We start from the raw sequence: 20909 nt of genomic DNA, 5'->3' as shown, positions 1-20909 counted from the left end.
GCCTTGTATGTAGATCGGGGTAATTACATTCATTGCATTCCTAGTCTGAATCACAATGTGATTGTATGGGTGCTTACCTGGCACTGTAGGGTTGCCACCCGTCCTTTAAAATACGGAATCGTGCCGCGTTTGAGAATGAAATTGCGCGTCCCGTTTTGAATCAATACTGGACGGGATTTATCCCGTATTTTTTTTATAATTTTTTTTTTAAAGCAGCGTCTCATGCAAATCATCCCACACGCATTTTATGAAGATGCCTCCTTTCCTACTTTTGATTGGGTAACACTTGATGTCATCGTTAGTTTGATTGGTGTTTTTACCTGTCCAGTGAGTAGGGCGTGTCTTTCAACCGTAAGCAGATTTTTTGCACTGGTATCACTGACCTCGACGACGGCGACGTTATACGTCAAAAATAAATTACGATAAATGACGATTTTAGCGATACTTTATTACGACGGCGGCTACATAGACACGATCAAATAAAAACAAAAAAATCAAATAATCATTCTACATTTTCAAAACGTCGAAAAAACGACGGAATGAAAAAAAGGCCCACCCGACGACCCACCCATTCCATTTTTATATATATAGATATATATATATATATATACACATACATATATATATAATATATATACACATATATATATATATAATATATATATATATATATATACACATATATATATATATATATATATTTGCAAACTGTTTCTTCTTCATTGAGGTTTTCTCTTGGAGAGCTTTTTTCATTTCATTGAAAATTAAAGCAGCAGCTGCCAAATTATGTAGCTTTCTTATTAATTTTTCAACATTGTGTAAAATAACTTTATAAAGTAACATAAAAGGTTTAAATACTGGTTATCCTTTTACACTAAAATATTACTAAAGAGATACAAAAAAAGTAAAATGCATATGTTCTTTTTCTTTAAGGAGATTAAATATTACTGAAGAAAGAAAAAAAAAACTAAAACAGCCAAATGGGGCTATGCATACAAACTTAAAAGGTTTAAATAAAACAGAAATATACACTTTTATTTTTACTTGCTTAACTTGTGGAGGGTGTATCCTGTAGCAAAGCCCTAACTTTTTTCGTGAAAGCCCGTTTCAGTCAATAAGTCTTAAAAACAGGTGTAAAGATATTGACAATAAGCTACGCAAACCCACCAAGACATGGAATCGTTTAAATCAAGTATCATTACATCTTCCTTTCTTAAAGAGAAGTAAGGCAGTACTTATAAGCTTACATATATATATATATATATATATATATATATATATATATATATATAGACATACATACATATATATATATTTCTATATCTATATATGTATATCTATATATATCTAAATCTATATATATATATATATATATATATATATATATATATATATATATATATATATATATATATCTATCTCTCTCTCTCTCTCTCTCTATATATATATATATATATCTAAATCCCCGCGAAGTACTGCTTTTAAATTTTTATGAAGAAGAAAAGCTTTTTAAATTGAGGGAAAATATCCCAATAGCAATTTGTTAAGGATCTGTTTTTTTGTGAAGCAGCCTTAACACAGCTTTTCCGTTGTTTTATAAACGAATGCCATATAAGGTCTTCCTTTTTCTTTGCTTCGCCAAGGAAAGAGCCTTTTTATTAAATCCAAGGGTTCTTCGCTTTTTTTTTTGTTTGTTTATTACGATTGTTATAGTTCTGTTTGTATACGACGTTGTCAGTTCAGCACTCAGGTTGTAATATGACCAAGCCGTGCAAGCTTACTGTTAAGAATGCAACGTATAGTTGTACAGGAGAAAAGCAATCTTGCCTCAAATCAATGGCAAACTTTTGTAGGTCTATGAACTTAATTTAAAGTTTAGGTTTACACGGTGCTTTCTTTCCGAAGTACCTGCACTGATGAATATGTCTGTATGCGTCAGTCGCTCAAATCCCCGCGCTTCGCACCGGCGAAGTACTGCTTTTAAATTTTTATTAAGAAGAAAAGAAAACCTTTTAAAATTGAGGGAAAATATACCAATAACAGTTTGTTAAGGATCTGTTTTTTTGTGAAGCTGCGTTCACTCGAGTGATCACTTCGAGATGACTTGCTGGCCAACCATAAGCATTACCTGGTAGGTAACCACCCATACAATCAGATTGTGAATCAGACTACGAATGCCGTGAATGTAATTACCCTGATCTACATGCTGTCAAATAAACGAACCACACGCCGTGGCGCAATTTTAGGGGCTTAGCCTCTAGCGCTGACGTCCGAGGTTCGATTCCCGTAAGGGAGTGAAGTGAGCGCTTCGCACCGGCGAAGTACTGCTTTTAAATTTTTATTAAGAAGAAAAGAAAACCTTTTTAAATTAAGTCTTAAAAAGAGCTGTAAAGATATTGACAATAAGCTACGCAAACCCACCAAGACATGCAATCGTTTAAATCAAAGCGCGAGTCGAAAAACACCATCCCATAATATTAGTTAACGATTAACACATTTCTATATGTATTGTAAGCATACAATACAACTGATAATATGTTGCGCTTATTTATCTGGTGTACTGACATTTTTGCGCGTTTAACGGCTGAAATCTAACGTGGTTTGTGCCCTTCAGAATGAAAAGAGTTTGCATTTACCTTTTTAATAAAAGGTGAGCTTTTAAGCCTGAGAAATCACCCCGTAAATGCACACGTTTAATTGCACATGTGATAATATGTATGCTTACACAGAATTAAGACACTCAACAAGTACACAGTATTAAAAGACAGTTAACAATTAATGTCATTTACCTTCGTTCCCGCGTTTGACTTGTGCTGTAAATCTCTTCCTCGTTTTCAGTTCACGTGATTACGTAGGAGGCGTAATACGTGATGACGCGATACGTGACTCCACCTCCTCCATTAGAGTATATGGACAAAAAACAGGTTCCAGTTATGACCATTACACGTAGAATTTCTAAATGAAACCTGCCTAACTTTTGTAAGTAAGCTGTAAGGAATGAGCCTGCCAAATTTCAGCCTTCTACCTACACGGGAAGTTGGAGAATTAGTGATGAATGAGTCAGTCAAACAGGTTCCAGTTATGACCATTACGCGTAGAATTTCGAAATAAAACCTGCCTAACTTTTGTAAGTAAGCTGTAGGGAATGAGCCTGCCAAACTTCAGACTTCTACCTACACGGGAAGTTGGAGAATTAGTGATGAGTGAGTCAGTCAAACAGGTTCCAGTTATGACCATTACGCGTAGAATTTCGAAATAAAACCTGCCTAACTTTTGTAAGTAAGCTGTAAGGAATGAGCCTGCCCAATTTCAGACTTCTACCTACACGGGAAGTTGGAGAATTAGTGATGAGTGAGTCAGTCAGTCAGTCAGTCAGTCAGTGAGGGCTTTGTCTTTTATTAGTATAGATACATACACACACTAGGGGGCTTTGCCCTCCGCTCGCAAATCCCCGGGCCTGTGCTACATGCTAGCCTCTTTGCGCTTCTGTTGCTTACATATGGGGATGCGGATGTACAATTTAAACAGATTTTTATTTTCAAGGGAATTGTTACATATGCATAATAGAACTATTTTACATTACAGCAGGTAATTAACCATAATAAAAAATAGTAAAACGTAATAATTTGAAAGTACTGAAAGTAACTCTCATGTTGCATTAGAGTTATTCGTTTCATAATACGATTTCGTTCGGTTTGCCTTTGAAATTAACAAGCTAATACTTTTTAAACTTACACTTTTAATATAAAACTTCAGTAAAAACAATTCTTTACATTAAATTTTCATCAATATTGCATTGAATTTTGATTCCGTGTTTGGACTTTCATCATGACAACGCAACGTATAACTGCCCATGATTGAATTTCGTTTCTTTCTCTCTATTAAATAAAATTACTTTTTTGAATGTTTGGCTCTGAGATTTGTTAATTGTCTTTGCAAAAGCTATTCTAATGGGAAACTGTTAATGTTTTAATACGAATGGCATATCAAGATCTCCTTTGTCATCTAATGTTATTCGCGGAAGATGAACTACATTACCTTTCTTGGATACAGCCTTCTTTCTACAGTAATTCGTGTGATGGAAGATCGGACAGTGTTATAGGTTGTAAATATTCTTCTAGATATTGCAAGTTGATGTTTTCATCTTCCGCACAATCACCACCAACTGTTTCAGCATAGTCTATTGATACGCATTTAAACAATTTGCCGTGTAACCGATCTACATTTTTGGCATTAATTTGTTTGACTTTATCGTTTCTCGGTGCTAGGATTGCTCATGTACTCATTTTTTCTGTTTATAACCCTCTGTGATTAAATTCTTCAATAAGATTTGGACATAATACGTCTTCTTTAATTGGGAACTTAAAGTGAAGAAAACATTACAATTTATAAGAGCTGAGAGAGCAGGAGCTGTGTCTGTCAAAAGCATTCACACGAATGAGAGGTGAGAGTACCGTGTGCGTGGTTGAATATGGTTGAGAGGAGAGCGTGACTTGAAAAAATCTCATGGCCAAAGTCTCGTCTCACGGGACTTGGAAAAAATCTCGTTTAGGATTTTTTTTATATAATAGAGATATATGGGATCAAATTCTGCATATGTATGTAAAGTGAAATTTTAAATGTAAAGTCAACGCTGATGCATGAATTATGTTATGGATGATGTTACACCTTACATACATCTTTTTTTTTTTTTTTTTTTGTAAAATTGGCAAAAGACAGATGCCAGGATATTCAAGTAATGGCATGATAAAATGATTTCAGTGTGATTTCAAGTCAGAGGTTAAACTTGATTATTTCCATACAAAGTAGGGCAAGTGACTCAGAAATTAAACTCATCACAATGATAGTGAGTTTTCCATTACATTCAGAGGAAGTTCGGAGTAGAAAAACTTAGAAAAATATATGCGAGAGACCACCAGGTATTTCTCAGTGTACCTGACAGATTGTAGGATTTTTATAATTTAAAAATTCTGATTTACTAAACAAAATCTCAAAAGGACAGAATTAAATTAAATATAAGCCTGGGCAGACAATCTCACAAAGCAAAGAAATGCCTCTTCATATATAGTTGGAAAATATCAGATTTTTTACATTTTGTTCTATTTTCCTGGCTGTGCCTGCAGTGATTCAATGAAAAATGTGCTTCAGAAAAAATATCCAGAGAGGAGAATGATGCAAGCAATTCGTCAGTATAGGGGAATCATCAGTCCCCTAAAGACAGGTTCTAAATTTTTAAATTCACAGAAACAAGAACTATATTTTAAGATTTGCCTTAGATGTGAAATCACATATTTACTATTAATCTAAATATCAAATATGAACTGTCTGCTGCTGGGTGTACTTGACTAGTAGTTAAAAAAAAAAAAAAAAAAAAAAAAAAAAAAAACAGAGTGGCCACTCCTTGCCGGCCTCCAAAGAATCAATCACTTGTTTTGTTTTTTTTTATAAAAACCTACTGTTTTAAATTATAAAAAAGGTACAAGATTCAACAATAGACAGGCATCCTGCTACCCACAACCATACCTTAGATCAGAAGGTTAGAGAATGGATGGATAGTTAAAAAGATAAATATTATTACAAACAAAAAAAGAACAAGAATCAAACATTATGAAGATGCCTAATATTAATAATTAACAACCATATTACAATTAAACAGACAAAACAAAGTCAAAGCAAGACTGATAAAAAACAAGATGAAAATAGATTTAAAGAGTAAAGACTCTCCAACTGTTTCCCTTATTCAATAGTTTCATGAATTTAAGAGGGAGTTTTAGTACTCACAAAATGATACCTGCTTGATGGTAAATATTTAGCAATGCTGACCAATCAATTAAGTAACCTACCAGGTAGGCACTATCATAAAAGGTTATCACAAACTGGTTGCAATGGCTGTTGCCAACAGTGGTAAAGTAGGTATGACAGTGCCCCAAATATAATTTTCTATTGACAGCATGCCATTTTAGTACTTATTGAACCAGGCAGTAAGTGCTGTTATCTTCAGAAAGTAAACAAGAGTGGTCAATTAGGAATACAAATGATCCATATTTTGATCAGTGTATCAATAAAATTAAATGTTCAGTTAATATATAAACAAAATGATCCATCATGAGATATATTGCCAAAAGCAAACCAAGGCTTCTCTACATTCCACAGGCAGCACCTAGAATTAATACATTCTTTGTTGCCAAGTTGCACCAAGGTGGCAGTGGAAAAACAGGCAAACATTGCCGGAGTAAATATGGTCTTGCACAAGTGAAAAAAAGACCTTTAAAGTTAACAGACTAGGACAAGAGGAAGAGACTAGTTTCAATGAAAGACTGCATAAACTTTCAAAGATGAAGGGTTAAAGCAATTGCATTACAACTTAAAAATATGAACAAAAATGATCACACTTTACTTACACAAATCAGTATAATTTCACATTTGGAAAATAATAAAATGTGCAACTGTCTAGTAATACTTTATTTACTCAAGGATATGCCTTGAATTAAGAAACTTCAAAAATTTGAATGCAGTCTGCCTCATTTTACAAGGAGCTACATTTATTAAAAGTGCTAATTTTATTGATACTTGCATATACAGTGCATCCGGAAAGTATTCACAGCGCATCACTTTTTCTACATTTTGTTATGTTACAGCCTTATTCCAAAATGGATTAAATTCATTTTTTTCCTTAGATTCTACACACAACACCCCATAATGACAACGTAAAAAAGTTTACTTGAGGTTTTTGCAAATTTATTAAAAATAAAAAAAACTGAGAAATCACATGTACATAAGTATTCACAGCCTTTGCTCAATACTTTGTCGATGCACTTTTGGCAGCAATTACAGCCTCAAGTCTTTTTGAATATGATGCCACAAGCTTGGCACACCTATCCTTGGCCAGTTTTGCCCATTCCTCTTTGCAGCTCCTCTCAAGCTCCATCAGGTTGGATGGGAAGCGTCGGTGCACAGCCATTTTAAGATCTCTCCAGAGATGTTCAATCGGATTCAAGTCTGGGCTCTGGCTGGGCCACTCAAGGACATTCACAGAGTTGTCCTGAAGCCACTCCTTTCATATCTTGGCTGTGTGCTTAGGGTCATTGTCCTGCTGAAAGATGAACCGTCGCCCCAGTCTGAGGTCAAGAGCGCTCTGGAGCAGGTTTTCATCCAGGATGTCTCTGTACATTGCTGCAGTCATCTTTCCATTTATCCTGACTTGTCTCCCAGTCCCTGCCGCTGAAAAACATCCCCACAGCATGATGCTGCCACCACCATGCTTCACTGTAGGGATGGTATTGGCCTGGTGATGAACAGTGCCTGGTTTCCTCCAAACGTGACGCCTGGCATTCACACCAAAGAGTTCAATCTTTGTCTCATCAGACCAGAGAATTTTCTTTCTCATGGTCTGAGAGTCCTTCAGGTGCCTTTTGGCAAACTCCAGGCAGGCTGCCATGTGCCTTTTACTAAGGAGTGGCTTCCATCTGGCCAGCCTACCATACAGGCTTGATTGGTGGATTGCTGCAGAGACGGTTGTCCTTCTGGAAGGTTCTCCTCTCTCCACAGAGGACCTCTGGAGCTCTGACAGAGTGACCATCGGGTTCTTGGTCACCTCCCTGACTAAGGCCCTTCTCCCCCGATCGCTCAGTTTAGATGGCCGGCCAGCTCTAGGAAGAGTCCTGGTGGTTTCGAACTTCTTCCACTTACAGATGATGGAGGCCAATGTGCTCATTGGGACCTTCAAAGCAGCAGAAATTTTTCTGTAACCTTCCCCAGATTTGTGCCTCGAGACAATCCTGTCTCAGAGGTCCACAGACAATTCCTTTGACTTCATGCTTGGTTTGTGCTCTGACATGAACTATCAACTGTGGGACCTTATATAGACAGGTGTGTGCCTTTCCAAATCATGTCCAATCAACTGAATTTACCACAGGTGGACTCCAATTAAGCTGCAGAAACATCTCAAGGATGATCAGGGGAAACGAGATGCACCTGAGCTCAATTTTGAGCTTCATGGCAAAGGCTGTGAATACTTATGTATATGTGCTTTCTCATTTTTTTTATTTTTAATAAATTTGCAAAAATCTCAAGTAAACTTTTTTCACATTGTCATTATGGGGTGTTGTGTGTAGAATTATGAGGAAAAAAATGAATTGAATCCATTTTGGAATAAGGCTGTAACATAACAAAATGTGGAAAAAGTGATGTGCTGTGAATACTTTCCGGATGCACTGTATCACGAAAGGGATGGAGTCATGACAAACATATAGTTGCACCCTGAGACATACAAGCTGTTACTTAAACATCTTACTCACAGATTTGAATCAAATGACAATCTAATAGAGTAAGTAAAGTACATGATACATTTAGACATGATTAAAAGCAATCATACAAAAGCAAAGATGTTACACTTGAACATAGTACAACAATTCCTATTTTAGACTTTATAAATTGCAATGTGTTTGATAAATTCAAGTTTGGGTAATATTTTATTTGAAACATACCACTCAAAATGAATTAATTAGTCTTTAGTCCAGTCAGACCACAAAAAGAGATTTAATTGAATCCCTCACCATTGAGGACCTTCTTCATCACAATACCTACCCTTCAAAGAATCCAGCTGTTTGGTCAATGCAGCAACAATGACATCATTCTCGACCACATATCCCATTTCATCCTCGAGATTTCCCTTGTCAAAAGTGATCAGTGCGTCAGAGCAGGCATCCCAGACCTAGAGTAAACATTATAAGAGAGCTGGCATACACTGATCTAAAATATGATCTCTGTTGAAAGCTTTGCTTGCAGCTACATTTTGTGAAGTGTAGAGCACTTAAACAATATAACATGATTAAGATATAGTGGTCTCCTGTAAAGTCAAAATTGTTGTTTTTAATACATACACTATTTAGACTTGATAAAAGACAAGTACAACTTGATTACATATTGTTACTTTTTGCTAATAAATATTTTTTCAAATTCACACTATGCTTTACCATTTTAAGAATATCACCACATGGGCTCTAATTTATCCTATGGCTACAAGATATTTCCTACTAATATGGCATTTCCAGCTGTGCATGGATAAGAGAACTATGAAGGTATACTGTAGTGCTGAATTAAAGATCTGCTTATACCTTTGATGTAAGCTTTTATAGGTAGTAGATCTTAATGAACAAAGATCTGAGAACTCCCATGAAAGAAAAGTAAACATTGTGGATGATGAAATAAAAATGCAGTAAAAAGAATTTAATCATACACACAGTAAAGAAACAGCAAAATGAACAATCTGAAACATCGATAAAGATGTTTAAATCTGAACAGTGTTTCTGACATTCTGATACTAAAGTTACAAGCTACCTATAGATTGCAGTAAGGGGTGAATTATTGTTTGAAGAAAACTTTCAAAAGCAAAATTGCAAAAGGTTACACCACAAAAAGCAACCATTAACAACTATCTAAAACAGAACACCAAAATAGAATTTGCTGAAGACTACGAAGCTGAGTTTGAAGATCTCTTGAAAAAGATAAACCAGTAACAAAGTGATGGGATGGTGAACTGTGGATAATAAAAATACCAAATACTAAATAATTAAAAGAAAAGTATTAATACCTCTGAATTTAGCTCATAATAAATATACAGAAATATCTTGTCTGCCTACATACAGGAACATCTCTCAGTTTTCATCCGGTGTGTCTCTAAACAGCAATGCAATCATTGAAAACACTTTAACTGGAACCATGGACTTATTAATGGGGAACGTAAAAAGTACAGTAATCCCTTCTCGATCGCGGGGGTTGCGTTCCAGAACCCCCCGCGAAAGGTGAAAATCCGCGAAGTAGAAACCATATGTTTATATGGTTATTTTTATATTGTTATGCTTGGGTCACAGATTTGCACAGAATCACAGGAGGTTGTAGAGAGACAGGAACGTTATTCAAACACTGCAAATAAACATTTGTCTCTTTTTCAAAAGTTTAAACTGTGCTCCATGACAAGACAGAGATGACAGTTCCATCTCACAATTAAAAGAATGCAAACATATCTTCCTCTTCAAAGGAGTGCGCGTCAGGAGCAGAGAATGTCAGAGAGAGAAAAAAGCAAACAAAAATCAATAGGGCTGTTTGGCTTTTAAGTATGCGAAGCACCACCGGACAAAGCTGCTGCAAGGATGTACAATATAAAGGTAGTCTTTCAGTATTTTTTAGAGGAGCGTCCGTATCCTCTAGGCCAGTGTGCAAACAGCCCCTCTGCTCACACCCCCTCCATCAGGAGCAGAGAATGTCAGAGAGAGAGAGAGAGAGAAACAAACAATCAAAAATCAATATGTGCCCTTTGAGCTTTTAAGTATGCGAAGCACCGTGCGGGAAGCATGTCGCTTGACAAAGCAGCTGCACAGATGGGAGCAACGTGAAGGTAATCTTTCAGCATTTTTAGACGAGCGTCCGTATTGTCTAGGGGTGCGAACAGCCCCCCTTGCTCACACCCCCTCCGTCAGGAACAGCGAATGTCAGAGCGAGAGAGAGAGAGAGAAAAGCAAACAATCAAAAATCAATACATGCTGTTTGATCTTTTAAGTATGCGAAGCACAGTGCGGGAAGCATATCGCTTGATAAAGCAGCCATGTGTAAGCCCAGCAAGGAAGAGAGCAATGTGAAGGTAATCTTTCAGCGTTTTTTGAGGAGCGGCCGTATCCTCTAGGGGTGCGAACAGCCCCCGTGCTCACAATATAGTTGAGGAGTTTTATTTAATACGTAATACGCGCTCTGGTTGGGTAGCTTATCAGCTATCTGCCAATAGCGTCCCTTGTATGAAATCAACTGGGTAAACAAACTGAGGAAGCATGTACCAGAAATTAAAAGACCCATTGTCCGCAGAAATCCGCGAACCAGCAAAAAATCCGCGATATATATTTAAATATGCTTACATATAAAATCCGCGATAGAGTGAAGCCGCGAAAGTCGAAGCGTGATATAGCGAGGGATTACTGTATTATGAAAATTTTCACCAAGTACTTGTCATGATTTAAATAAAATCGGGTAAGCACTTCATTTGCTAAAAAGGACATTAAATATAGAATCCTCTCTTAACAAAAAAAACAGCCTATGAGAGTAGGATTTGGGAATCAGTGTTGAATCAATATCCTAATGTAAAAACAAAATTTAATAAAATTATACACCTTACAAATGCACTTCTATCCTTCAACATCCCTGTGACTATAGAATCATAAAACAATATAGCAAAATCTCAAACCTGTTGAATCTGTAAGCAAGAAAACTAACCTAGGCAGAGAGTCAGATTAAGGAGCCCACACATACACTGACAAGGGGCCAATACAGATTTGCTAATTGCTTACACCCACATACTCACAAGGGTCCAGTTTCTAACTGGCAGTTAAGCTAATAATGTATGGCATTGGCTCAAACCCAGATGCTGATTCAGAGAGGCAGAAGCATTACCTATTATGTCCAAAAGCAAAATCATTTTTATTCTTTCATCCATAGAATGGCTGTGGTGCAAAAACAAAATGTGGTGCTTTTTGCCTCTGAGGGCATAAAGCTTTTCTGCACATGCAGTGCATGTGTGTGTGAGTGTATCTATTTTTTTTTCTTGCAATGTACAAGATCCAACCTGCCAGCAATGGCAGCTGAAGAGAAAAGTGCATGGGCAGGATTCAGCACCACAGCACATAAATCTGCCTGCCAAAATCCAGGGAGATTTCAAGGGAATCATCTCAGCATACAGTCATTAAAGTAACCACAAAAATGAAGTAAAAAAAGATGTGGTTCATATATTATGGGAGAGGTAGATCACGATATGCCATTTTACGATGACATCCCTACCCACAACAGCAACCTCAGAGTTACTTATTTGGTACAGAAAAGCCACATCTTAAGGTGGAAAAAAAGTGGCCACAGTTTGACCACAGCTGTAAAGTGGGGTCATTTTATTGCTGACATAGAAAATATCCCTTTACTTTTAATCTTTTTTTTTTTTTTTTTTTTAAAGGATTTATAATTAGCCAAAAAGGAGGTAAAGATCTATTTTAACATTTTATTGATTTCTTTCTCAAGTGATTCTAATAAATGCTTACATTTGTGGCTAGGAGAAAGGATGAAACTTGTCTTTTTATTTTCCCTCCTCCCAATTTTATGTCCATTATTTAAGACAAGATAGGATGGCAGATTTATTTCTCCTCCTAAACTTCTGAATTACGTATCATAAAGTAGTTTTTATTCCTGAGCTTTCAGCTCCTGCCAGGAGCCATCATCAGAGGATAATGATTAGACATACAAAAATCAAAGGCAATATATAGCTAAATTAGGTGGGGGTGGGGTAATGGTCGTAAAGTTTTATTTATTATGAGGATGCTCTTCTTCTTAAGTTTGCATATGCTGGGTTCATGTCCAAATGTCTGTTAATGGCGCTTTCGTTTGATAGCCAAGATTCAGCCAGCTATCTGGCACTTTTTGTACTGGCCTTAAATCTTACTTGTACATTGTCCCAGTTAAATGTATGCCCGGATGAATTTTTGTAAGTATAAATCAGTGATCATGAGTCCTTCCTTCTGATGGTGTTTTGATTCTCCTGTATACGTGTTGCGATTCTTTTTGACGTTTGTCCTATGCATACCGCTGGGCAAGAACTGCATGGAATGCTATAAACTGTGTTTTGTGTCTCTGCTGCAGATTTCTTGTTTTTGGCATTAAAAAGGACAGTGCGCAGATTGTTCATAGGTTTGTGTGCTATTCTGATGCCCGATTTGGACAGGATACGTGCTGCTCCTTCTGACACTCCGTGAACATAAGGAAGTGTGTGCCAGGCAGGATGGGGGGTCAGATTGGAGTGGACTGTTTGCTGGGTTCTCTGGCGTCTCCTATGTAGGCATTGTTTAATGAATGTCTTTGGGTAGCCGTTTGAAGTAAACACTTGGAAAAGATAGCATCGTTCGTTTGTTTTTGTCTCCTTCCTATTACAATGGGTGTGAATTCTTCTGAATAAAGTCTTAATACAGCTTCGTTTATGAGATGCTGGCGAAGTGTAATATCTTGTTTGAATAACATTCCTTATGGTAGACACTTGTAATCAGGGTGGAGTTGTTACTTCTTTCAATAGAGATGTCCAGGAAATTGATGCGTCAGTTTGTTTCTTTTTCCATGGTGAATTGGATTGCAGGGAATATTGTGTTGATGTGGTTGTAGAAATCATTAGGCTGGTTGTTTTTTAATATGACGAATGTGTCGTCTACATAGCATATCCAAATTTTGGGTTGTGAACTGAGATAAAGCCATGTTTTCGAATCGCTGCATTACCAGTTCTGCCAGAAGTCCTGAGAATGGCGATCCCATTGGCATGCCTTCTTTTTGAATGTAGTATTTTCCATTGAAATAAAAGTGAGTTTTCTGACAAAGTGATATTAGGTGCATTATGTCTTTAGTGGACAGTTTCATTCTTGTCTTTATGGTGGGGTTGTTATTCAGTCTCATTAGTAGTGTTTCTGGGGCCAGATGGATCGGAATCATAGTATATAGTGATATGACATCAAACGAGACCATGACTTTGAAAAATGAATTTAAATGATTTTAGCACAAGGCTGTAACATAATGAAATATGTAAAAAGTGAAGAGATCGGAACACCTTAGAAGATGCTGAATATCTGTTATGAATTTTAATTTCACTTATAAAATTTCATTTAGATCATGAACGTCTTGTGATTAGTGAATAGGATTGTCACAATACAGAAATTAACTAACTTCAATAAAATACTTTGAAGAGCATACAGTTTAAATCCACCACCACATTTGGTACCACAGTTAGGGTGCACACAAAATTAAAAATCATCTTTTTTTTTCTTTAAACTATAAAAAGATAACTAGATTCTTCTTGAGGCAATGCACTCATTGAGCCACCTCAGATAGTCAGATTCAAAACTTCAGTTTGCTATATTACGAATAGTTTTAAAATTCTACATTAATGAAAACTATTTTTCTTGAGGTCAAGCACTTGCAATCATCTGCAAACACTCCTGTAGTCTAAAAGTAGATCTCCCCAAACTTTTTCCCATTGTGATCCCACCTCAAGGTCTTTCAATACTATGTTTGACACCACAGCATAATAGGTAGGGAAACTCCCCGAGTAACAGTATAAAAAAAAAAAAAAAAATTCTGGGGAAACCCAACAGGGGAAAAAATAATACATCCCATAGGGCTCTACTTATGGTAGTGCATGATTTTCAGGGCTGTGCAGTTTGGACTCTATAGGTAATCATCAGCAGCGAATTGATGAATAAGGTGTAATTTTATAGATTTTAGAGTTCTTGCACAAGTTACCATTGAGTGCACTTTAAACTAATCAACATAAAAAAACAGAACCTCAACTGTGAGGCATCTTCATGTGAGACAAGAAAATTTCCAGAGACTGGACAGGCTTACACCAGCATAGCCATCACCAACAGCTTGCAGTCTCAATTCCTCATGAATGACTCATGTATCCACTAGTGTAGCCAAATTAAAACGTAATCACAAGCCCACAATTTGCAATGTTTATGGAGTTGTTTGTGACCTCTGGTGTGCTTCTACCAATAACAAAAGTGATAGCTTGGCAAGGCAAAAATGCTTAGAGTTAGTGAAAAAGTTACCTGAATTGGGATACCAACTAGAACTAAAAGAATAATTATAGATTACTTAGAAATATTGTATTTAACTTCTACTACTCATGTCACACTTCTATTAACTAAAATCAATATATATCTGTTGTACTTACATACTCATAACTACCCAAGTAAATTACATATACTCACACAAATTCACTTAAGCTTCCACTTTATTAGGTACACTTGCATAACAGTTTATGAGCTCTTTGTAATTACATGGGGCCTCATGTATAATCGATGCGTATGCACAAAAATGTTACATACAAACGTTTCCACGCTCAAATCGCACTGTATAAAACCTAAACTTGGCATAAAACCATGCACATTTCCACGGTATCTCCAACCCTGGCATATGCAAGTTCTCCACTCTGTTTTGCAGACTGGCGGCACCAGTCAAAGCAGTGCTACTGTTCCAGTGTGGTTGCCCTTTCTTTAGATCCACATCCCTGATGCGGCTTTATACAGTGCATCCGGAAAGTATTCACAGCGCAATCTTTTTTCCACATTTTGTTATGTTACAGCCTTATTCCAAAATGGATTCAATTCATTTTTTTCCTCAGAATTCTACACACAACACCCCATAATGACAATGTGAAAAAAGTTTACTTGAGGTTTTTGCAAATTTATTAAAATATCTAAGCAATTTCAAGAGTGTTGCATCCCCCTGAAAGACTTTTTACAATTTTTGACTTTTTAGTGTTGGTTAAATCACTTTTTTGGCCCATTTTGCCCAAGGAAAACAAGCTGCCTAATAATTATGCACACCATGATATACAGTATATCTCCTTAGGCCACACCCTCTCTCATTACACAAATACACATCACCTGATGTGCTTAAATCCAATAAGTATTCAAGTTTATACAGCTTAGAGTCGGAATACATAAATAAAAATGATGATATGGTCAAAATACTCACTTGCCTAATAATTGTGCACACAGTGTATTTGTACTTATAAGTACAATTACCTCACTGTAAACTTGCGAAACAGTTATAATATTCCACAACCTGAGCCACTTTATAAAGTGTGTATTTACATATGATGACGATATGATTTTTAAGATGAAATACAGGAAAATGTTTATTATATTATACAGATAAAACTTTAACTTCATTTAAATAATCCATATTGTTAATAATTAAACATGTGAGGACATGGTGCCACAGCGCTAGCTAGTTCAGGGACTGTTCCTGCCTCGTGCTGCATTCTTGCTGGTGCTGACGCGACACTGGAAGGACAGACGGATAGAATAATTAAACATGTACTACGAAGATATTTCAATGTTCCTTAAAAGTTTTGAAGAATCGGTGTTCTAAGCTTACAGATGGCTTAATGTCTTACAGAGCTGATTGTGTCGCGATTGGGTATTTGGAGAAAGAAAAGTAAGGACAGGAATTGGGGGTTAGTATGTTTGAAAGAGACAGTACTGCTACAATAAATTATTTCATCGAAGGTCACGCATGGCGCAGCAAGCATCTTGCATGAGACATGAACAATGACTGCATCACCATGTTCCCATGTTTAATAACATGCTTTAACTCCTATCATCATGAAAATGATATCACGTATACATCTCCATATTTTAATTATTCAGAGAGCTGAATACAGTAATCCCTCGCTACTTCGCGGTTCACTTTTCGCGGATTCACGACTTCGCGGGTTTTTAAATACAAGTGATTGCCCGCCTATCGCGGAAGTTATGTTCCAGACCCATCAGCAACAGGAGAAAATCCGCGATATAGAAAGATCATATAAATAAACATTTTTATAGTTTAAGCCTTAAAATACCCATCCCACATGCTTTAAACACATGTAAACTTATAAAACACACTTTGTTAACACATATGATATGTGGATGTCGGGCTAAGGATATGAGTAACATCTCACTATTATAAAACATTTTAACTTCAGGCAAGACAAGACAGTGAGACAGGAAAATATGTGCTGTACACCTAAAAGCCTGGTTGTACAGACTTTTAAATTATTGACAGGCAGAGCGACAAGCAGCACAAAGCCAGCACAAAGTCCACTTCTCCTTAGCGTTCATTCAGCTCCCCACCCCCTTGACAATGCGAACTGCGCCTCCAGGGAGGGGGGTTTGAGCTAACGTGCGTTCAGCCCTCACATACCCACACACACACTCCTCCTACTTCCGAACGCGCAGAGCGACAAGCAGGCATTTTGGCAGAAGCAGCACAAAGTCCATTTCTGCTCAGCGTGAGTTCAGCTGCCCCCCTTCACAAAGCAAGTGCAGACACATTGACGTCTGATCGCTGCGTGCAGTGTTGGTCTGAGGTGTTTAAGAATGTACAAAGTGTTTAAGAGCATAGGAAGTGTTTATAAGAGCGTGGGAAAGGTTAACAAGAGAGTGAGAAAGGTTTATAAGAGTGTGGGAAGGGTTTATAAAGCCTTAAAATATGTATAAATAATAAAATAAATATAGGTCGCTACTTCGCGGATTTTCACCTATCGCGGGGGGCTCTGGAACGTAACCCCCGCGATAGGTGAGGGATTACTGTATTACGAATGTAATGGATTCTGTGTCCTGTTGGAGGAAGAGAAAGCCTGGAAGCACGTAGTGATTCACACACATACAGCACATAGAAGATCAAATACAAACAAAGCATTTAACATGCTACTTTAGTTATATGGGATTTGAGAAACTAGTAAATTAAACGATTTTAAGATGAAGTTTATGATGTTCTACTTTAATGACAAAATAAACTACATGATTAAAGTGGAAATTTCGAGATTAAAGTTGACATTTTGTGCTTTTTTCCCCACTGTGTGCCTTTTTTTTTCTCTGTACCCTAATAAGCTTTCATATGACACTCAGACGGTGGGCTACGACTCAACTTTTCAGGGCTACTTTGATATGTAACAACTTCTTTTTTATTTCGGGCACTGTGTGCCTTTGTGAACTTTAGCTTCTGAGTTTCTCCGACATGCTATGTCACTCGATCAACTTCCTTTTGTTGATTATATCACTGTTTAAACCAACAAATAGTAAGTTTTTTCTTGCCTCCACTTGGTATTCGCTGAAATTCTTCTATTTTCCCCCGTGCATTTACCATCGTCTTTTCACAAAAGGCTGAGCTTAAGGGCTATTTATATTGATTTGCATATTCAAAGAGGCGTAATTCTGGGAGGAGTTGGGGTGGGACAGTAGGCGTGTGCACGTGTGTTACTTTTCATGTTGACCGGAATTTATGTAGCGGAAGAACATGGAAGTTGGAGTACGCACAGATTTATGCATCTGGATTTTTTTGTGCATAAGCACATTTCCGCTTTTGTCTGTACGTGTTAAATTCACATGTTAAATTGTGAATTCTACGCACAGCGTTATACATGTGGCCCCTGAACATCTGCATTACAGTTGACGTCAGAAGTTTACATACCCGTAGGGTGAATTCTTTAAAACTCATCTTATAACACCTCCATAGATTTTATACTAACAAACAACAAATTAGTAGTAGTTTTGTAACGGCCGACCCCTTTTACCCAGCCGGCAGCTACACCTCCAAGACCAGTGGCCTGGATAATTAACTGAGAAAGAATCTACTATCAAGCCGTACTTCTTACCATTTGAACTTTTCCCCACAATCGACGGTGAAAAATATAAGCACACAAACAGGATGTAAAATTAAACAGATTATATGTATTAAGTAAAACAAGACGACATGCAAAAAATAGAAACATATATAAATACAAATATCCCTCCACCCCAGCAATAACAAAACACCACCAAATATATATATAAATATATACAACAAAAACCCTCCCTTGTCCCTGTAACAAATAAACACACAACACGAAAACAACAATGAATGATAAACTGAAAATGAATGAGAATGTGAGTCCGGCAATAATGAAACTGTCCTGAAAGCGGATGACTGAATTAGTGATATTGAGTGGTTTGAATCTCCCCGGAAAAAATGGAACAGCCTCACCGTGAATCCTCGTGTGAATGGTGGATGATTAAGTCCTACCCCGGGGTCTTTCGTGGTGAGGTCCGTGAAATAAATCCGGCAGATGGAAAAACAAACTGGATTGGCAAGCGCGATGTGGACAATAACTGGTACCGTTGGTTCGTGGTCGTGAATGAAAAATCTCCTTCTCCTCTCCTCCTTTTCCTTCTCCTCCTGATGGCTTATATAGTCCTGTGACGGCTGGGATTGAATGATTGTAAACAGGTGTTTTCCAGGTTGGCGGCTGTGGTCTCCTTCCATCATCCGTCCCCCTTTTTACGGGGACGGCATAAACTGATACACAAACAGTAAACGGGACAATGAAACGAGACGCACGCAGAACTGACATTTAAACACTATGTGGCCCCGCTACATTCCCCCCCCCCCCCAACCTTGGACAAGGGAGGGCCGAAGTACGGCTTGAGATTGGCCACATGGATGGTGTCTATCTTGGAGTCAGTGCCGATACCCCTTTGAAACTGGAAATTAACGGGACCTGTTTGAGAAATGATTTTGGCCGGACCTAACCATTTAGGCGCTAGCTTGGCGGAGAACCTTTTGCTGGCATCCGAGAGATGGTGAGCTCTAATCCAGACCAAATCACCCGGCTGAAAGTGCGCTTCCTTACGCCGGGCATTATATAACTTGGCATGTCTGGATGTCGAACTCACCAACCTCTGTTGGATTCTCCGCCGTAATTCCTCAATTTTGAATAAGTTATTGTAAGTGGTGGTTTCTGGATTAGGGGCTCTGGGAAGGAGTCGGTCAAGCGGGCCCTTTAGCTGTCTGCCCAGCGCAACCAAAGCAGGCGTCTCACCTGTGGCCTCATGCACAGCGGTGTTCAGGGCAAACCGGAGCTCGGGGAGCCATTTATCCCAGTCCTGATGGCGTTCACCCACATAGGAGGCGATCATGTTCTTCAGGGTCCGGTTCACTCGCTCCGTCATGTTAGCCTGGGGATGGTAAGCTGTTGTCAGGTTTTTCTTCACTCCCCAGGCTGTATAAAGTTCATCTAAGAGAGAGCTCGTGAACTGCGGACCCCGGTCTGAGATGATGTTCTTCGGCACCCCCCAGCGGGTGAAGATTTCGTTCTTCAGGGTGGAGCAGATCTTATTAGTTTTTGCGTCTGTTAATGCAAACAGCTCCACCCACTTAGAAAAATAATCAATCACCACCATCAGGACGGTCTTCCTCGAGCTGGTAACAGGAAAAGGCCCCATCAGGTCGACTCCCAAAGTCTCCCCCGGTCCATCCGCGATTGTCGATTGCAGAAATCCTGCCGGTTTACCAGGTGGGTTTTTGAGCTGTTGGCAGGTGATGCACTTCTTCACGTGGTGGCAAACGTCTTTCCGGACAGACGGCCACCACGCAACCCCCAGGATCTTTAGTAAAGTCTTTGTCCTTCCAAGGTGACCACCTAAAGGACTGTCGTGATAGTAATTTAAAAAGTCGGGGATGAGCCCTTCCGGGACGACTAGTTGGTGTTGCAGACCCCCAAGGGAGGATGGAGTGGTCCTGTACAGAACCCCCTGGAGGTCCACGAAGTGTACCCGGTCGGTACGCTGCTGTTCCAGTCCCTCCCTGATGCTCTGGCAGAATGGACTGGTGGCTTGTGCTTGAGCCAGGTCTTCCAGGCTTCTTGGCAGAGGGAGGATCATTTTCTTTGCCTCTGCCAAACACACCATCCCCGGTGGCTCCGACACCCTGGACAGAGCATCAGGCACAATATTGCCACAGCCTTTCCGATAGGTCACCTTGAAAGTGAAGTTCTGGAGGCGTAACACCCACCTAGTTAGACGGGAGGAGGTCTTCGGGTGATTAAATACCCAGGTCAGAGCGTGATGGTCGGTGTACACTTCAAATTCAACCCCCTCCAGATAGTGTCTCCATTTTTCCACAGCCCACACGACAGCCAAACACTCTTTTTCGGCTGTCGAATAATTGAGCTCGGCGCCGTGCAAGGCTCGAGAGGCGTAAGCGATGACGTGTTCAGGCTGGTGGATTTTCTGAGTGAGCACGGCGCCAAGCCCCAGGTTGCTGGCATCTGTTTGTACCTGGAAAGTGAGCTGTGGATCTGGCTGGGCCAGAACGGGCGGCTCTTGAAGGTGGCTCTTTAGTTGCTCGACCGCGTCCTGGCACTCTGCTGTCCACTCCCACGGGACATCTTTTTTTCTTAGTTTGTTCAAGGGAGCCGCTATATCAGCCATCCGGGGAATGAACTTGTGATACCACCCCACTAACCCAAGGAAACGTTGCAAAGATTTCAAATCCGTGGGCGTGGGGTAGTCTCGGATGGCTAAGGTCTTCTC

At 38.6% G+C, this 20909-nt stretch overlaps 1 protein-coding gene across 1 annotated transcript in view; it reads right to left on the bottom strand.

Moving 5' to 3' along the window:
• Window positions 1–20909, bottom strand: part of coq6 (coenzyme Q6 monooxygenase) — an 82114-nt gene that overhangs the window by 35094 nt on the left and 26111 nt on the right. Inside the window, exon 4 of the mRNA XM_028822335.2 lies at window positions 8587–8713. Coding sequence (XP_028678168.2) covers window positions 8587–8713 — 127 coding nt within the window. The remainder of the gene's footprint in view (window positions 1–8586; window positions 8714–20909) is intronic.

The sequence above is a fragment of the Erpetoichthys calabaricus genome, chromosome 16, assembly GCF_900747795.2.
Source record: "Erpetoichthys calabaricus chromosome 16, fErpCal1.3, whole genome shotgun sequence".
NCBI lineage: Eukaryota > Metazoa > Chordata > Cladistia > Polypteriformes > Polypteridae > Erpetoichthys > Erpetoichthys calabaricus.
This window is presented reverse-complemented; position numbering and strand designations above follow the sequence as displayed.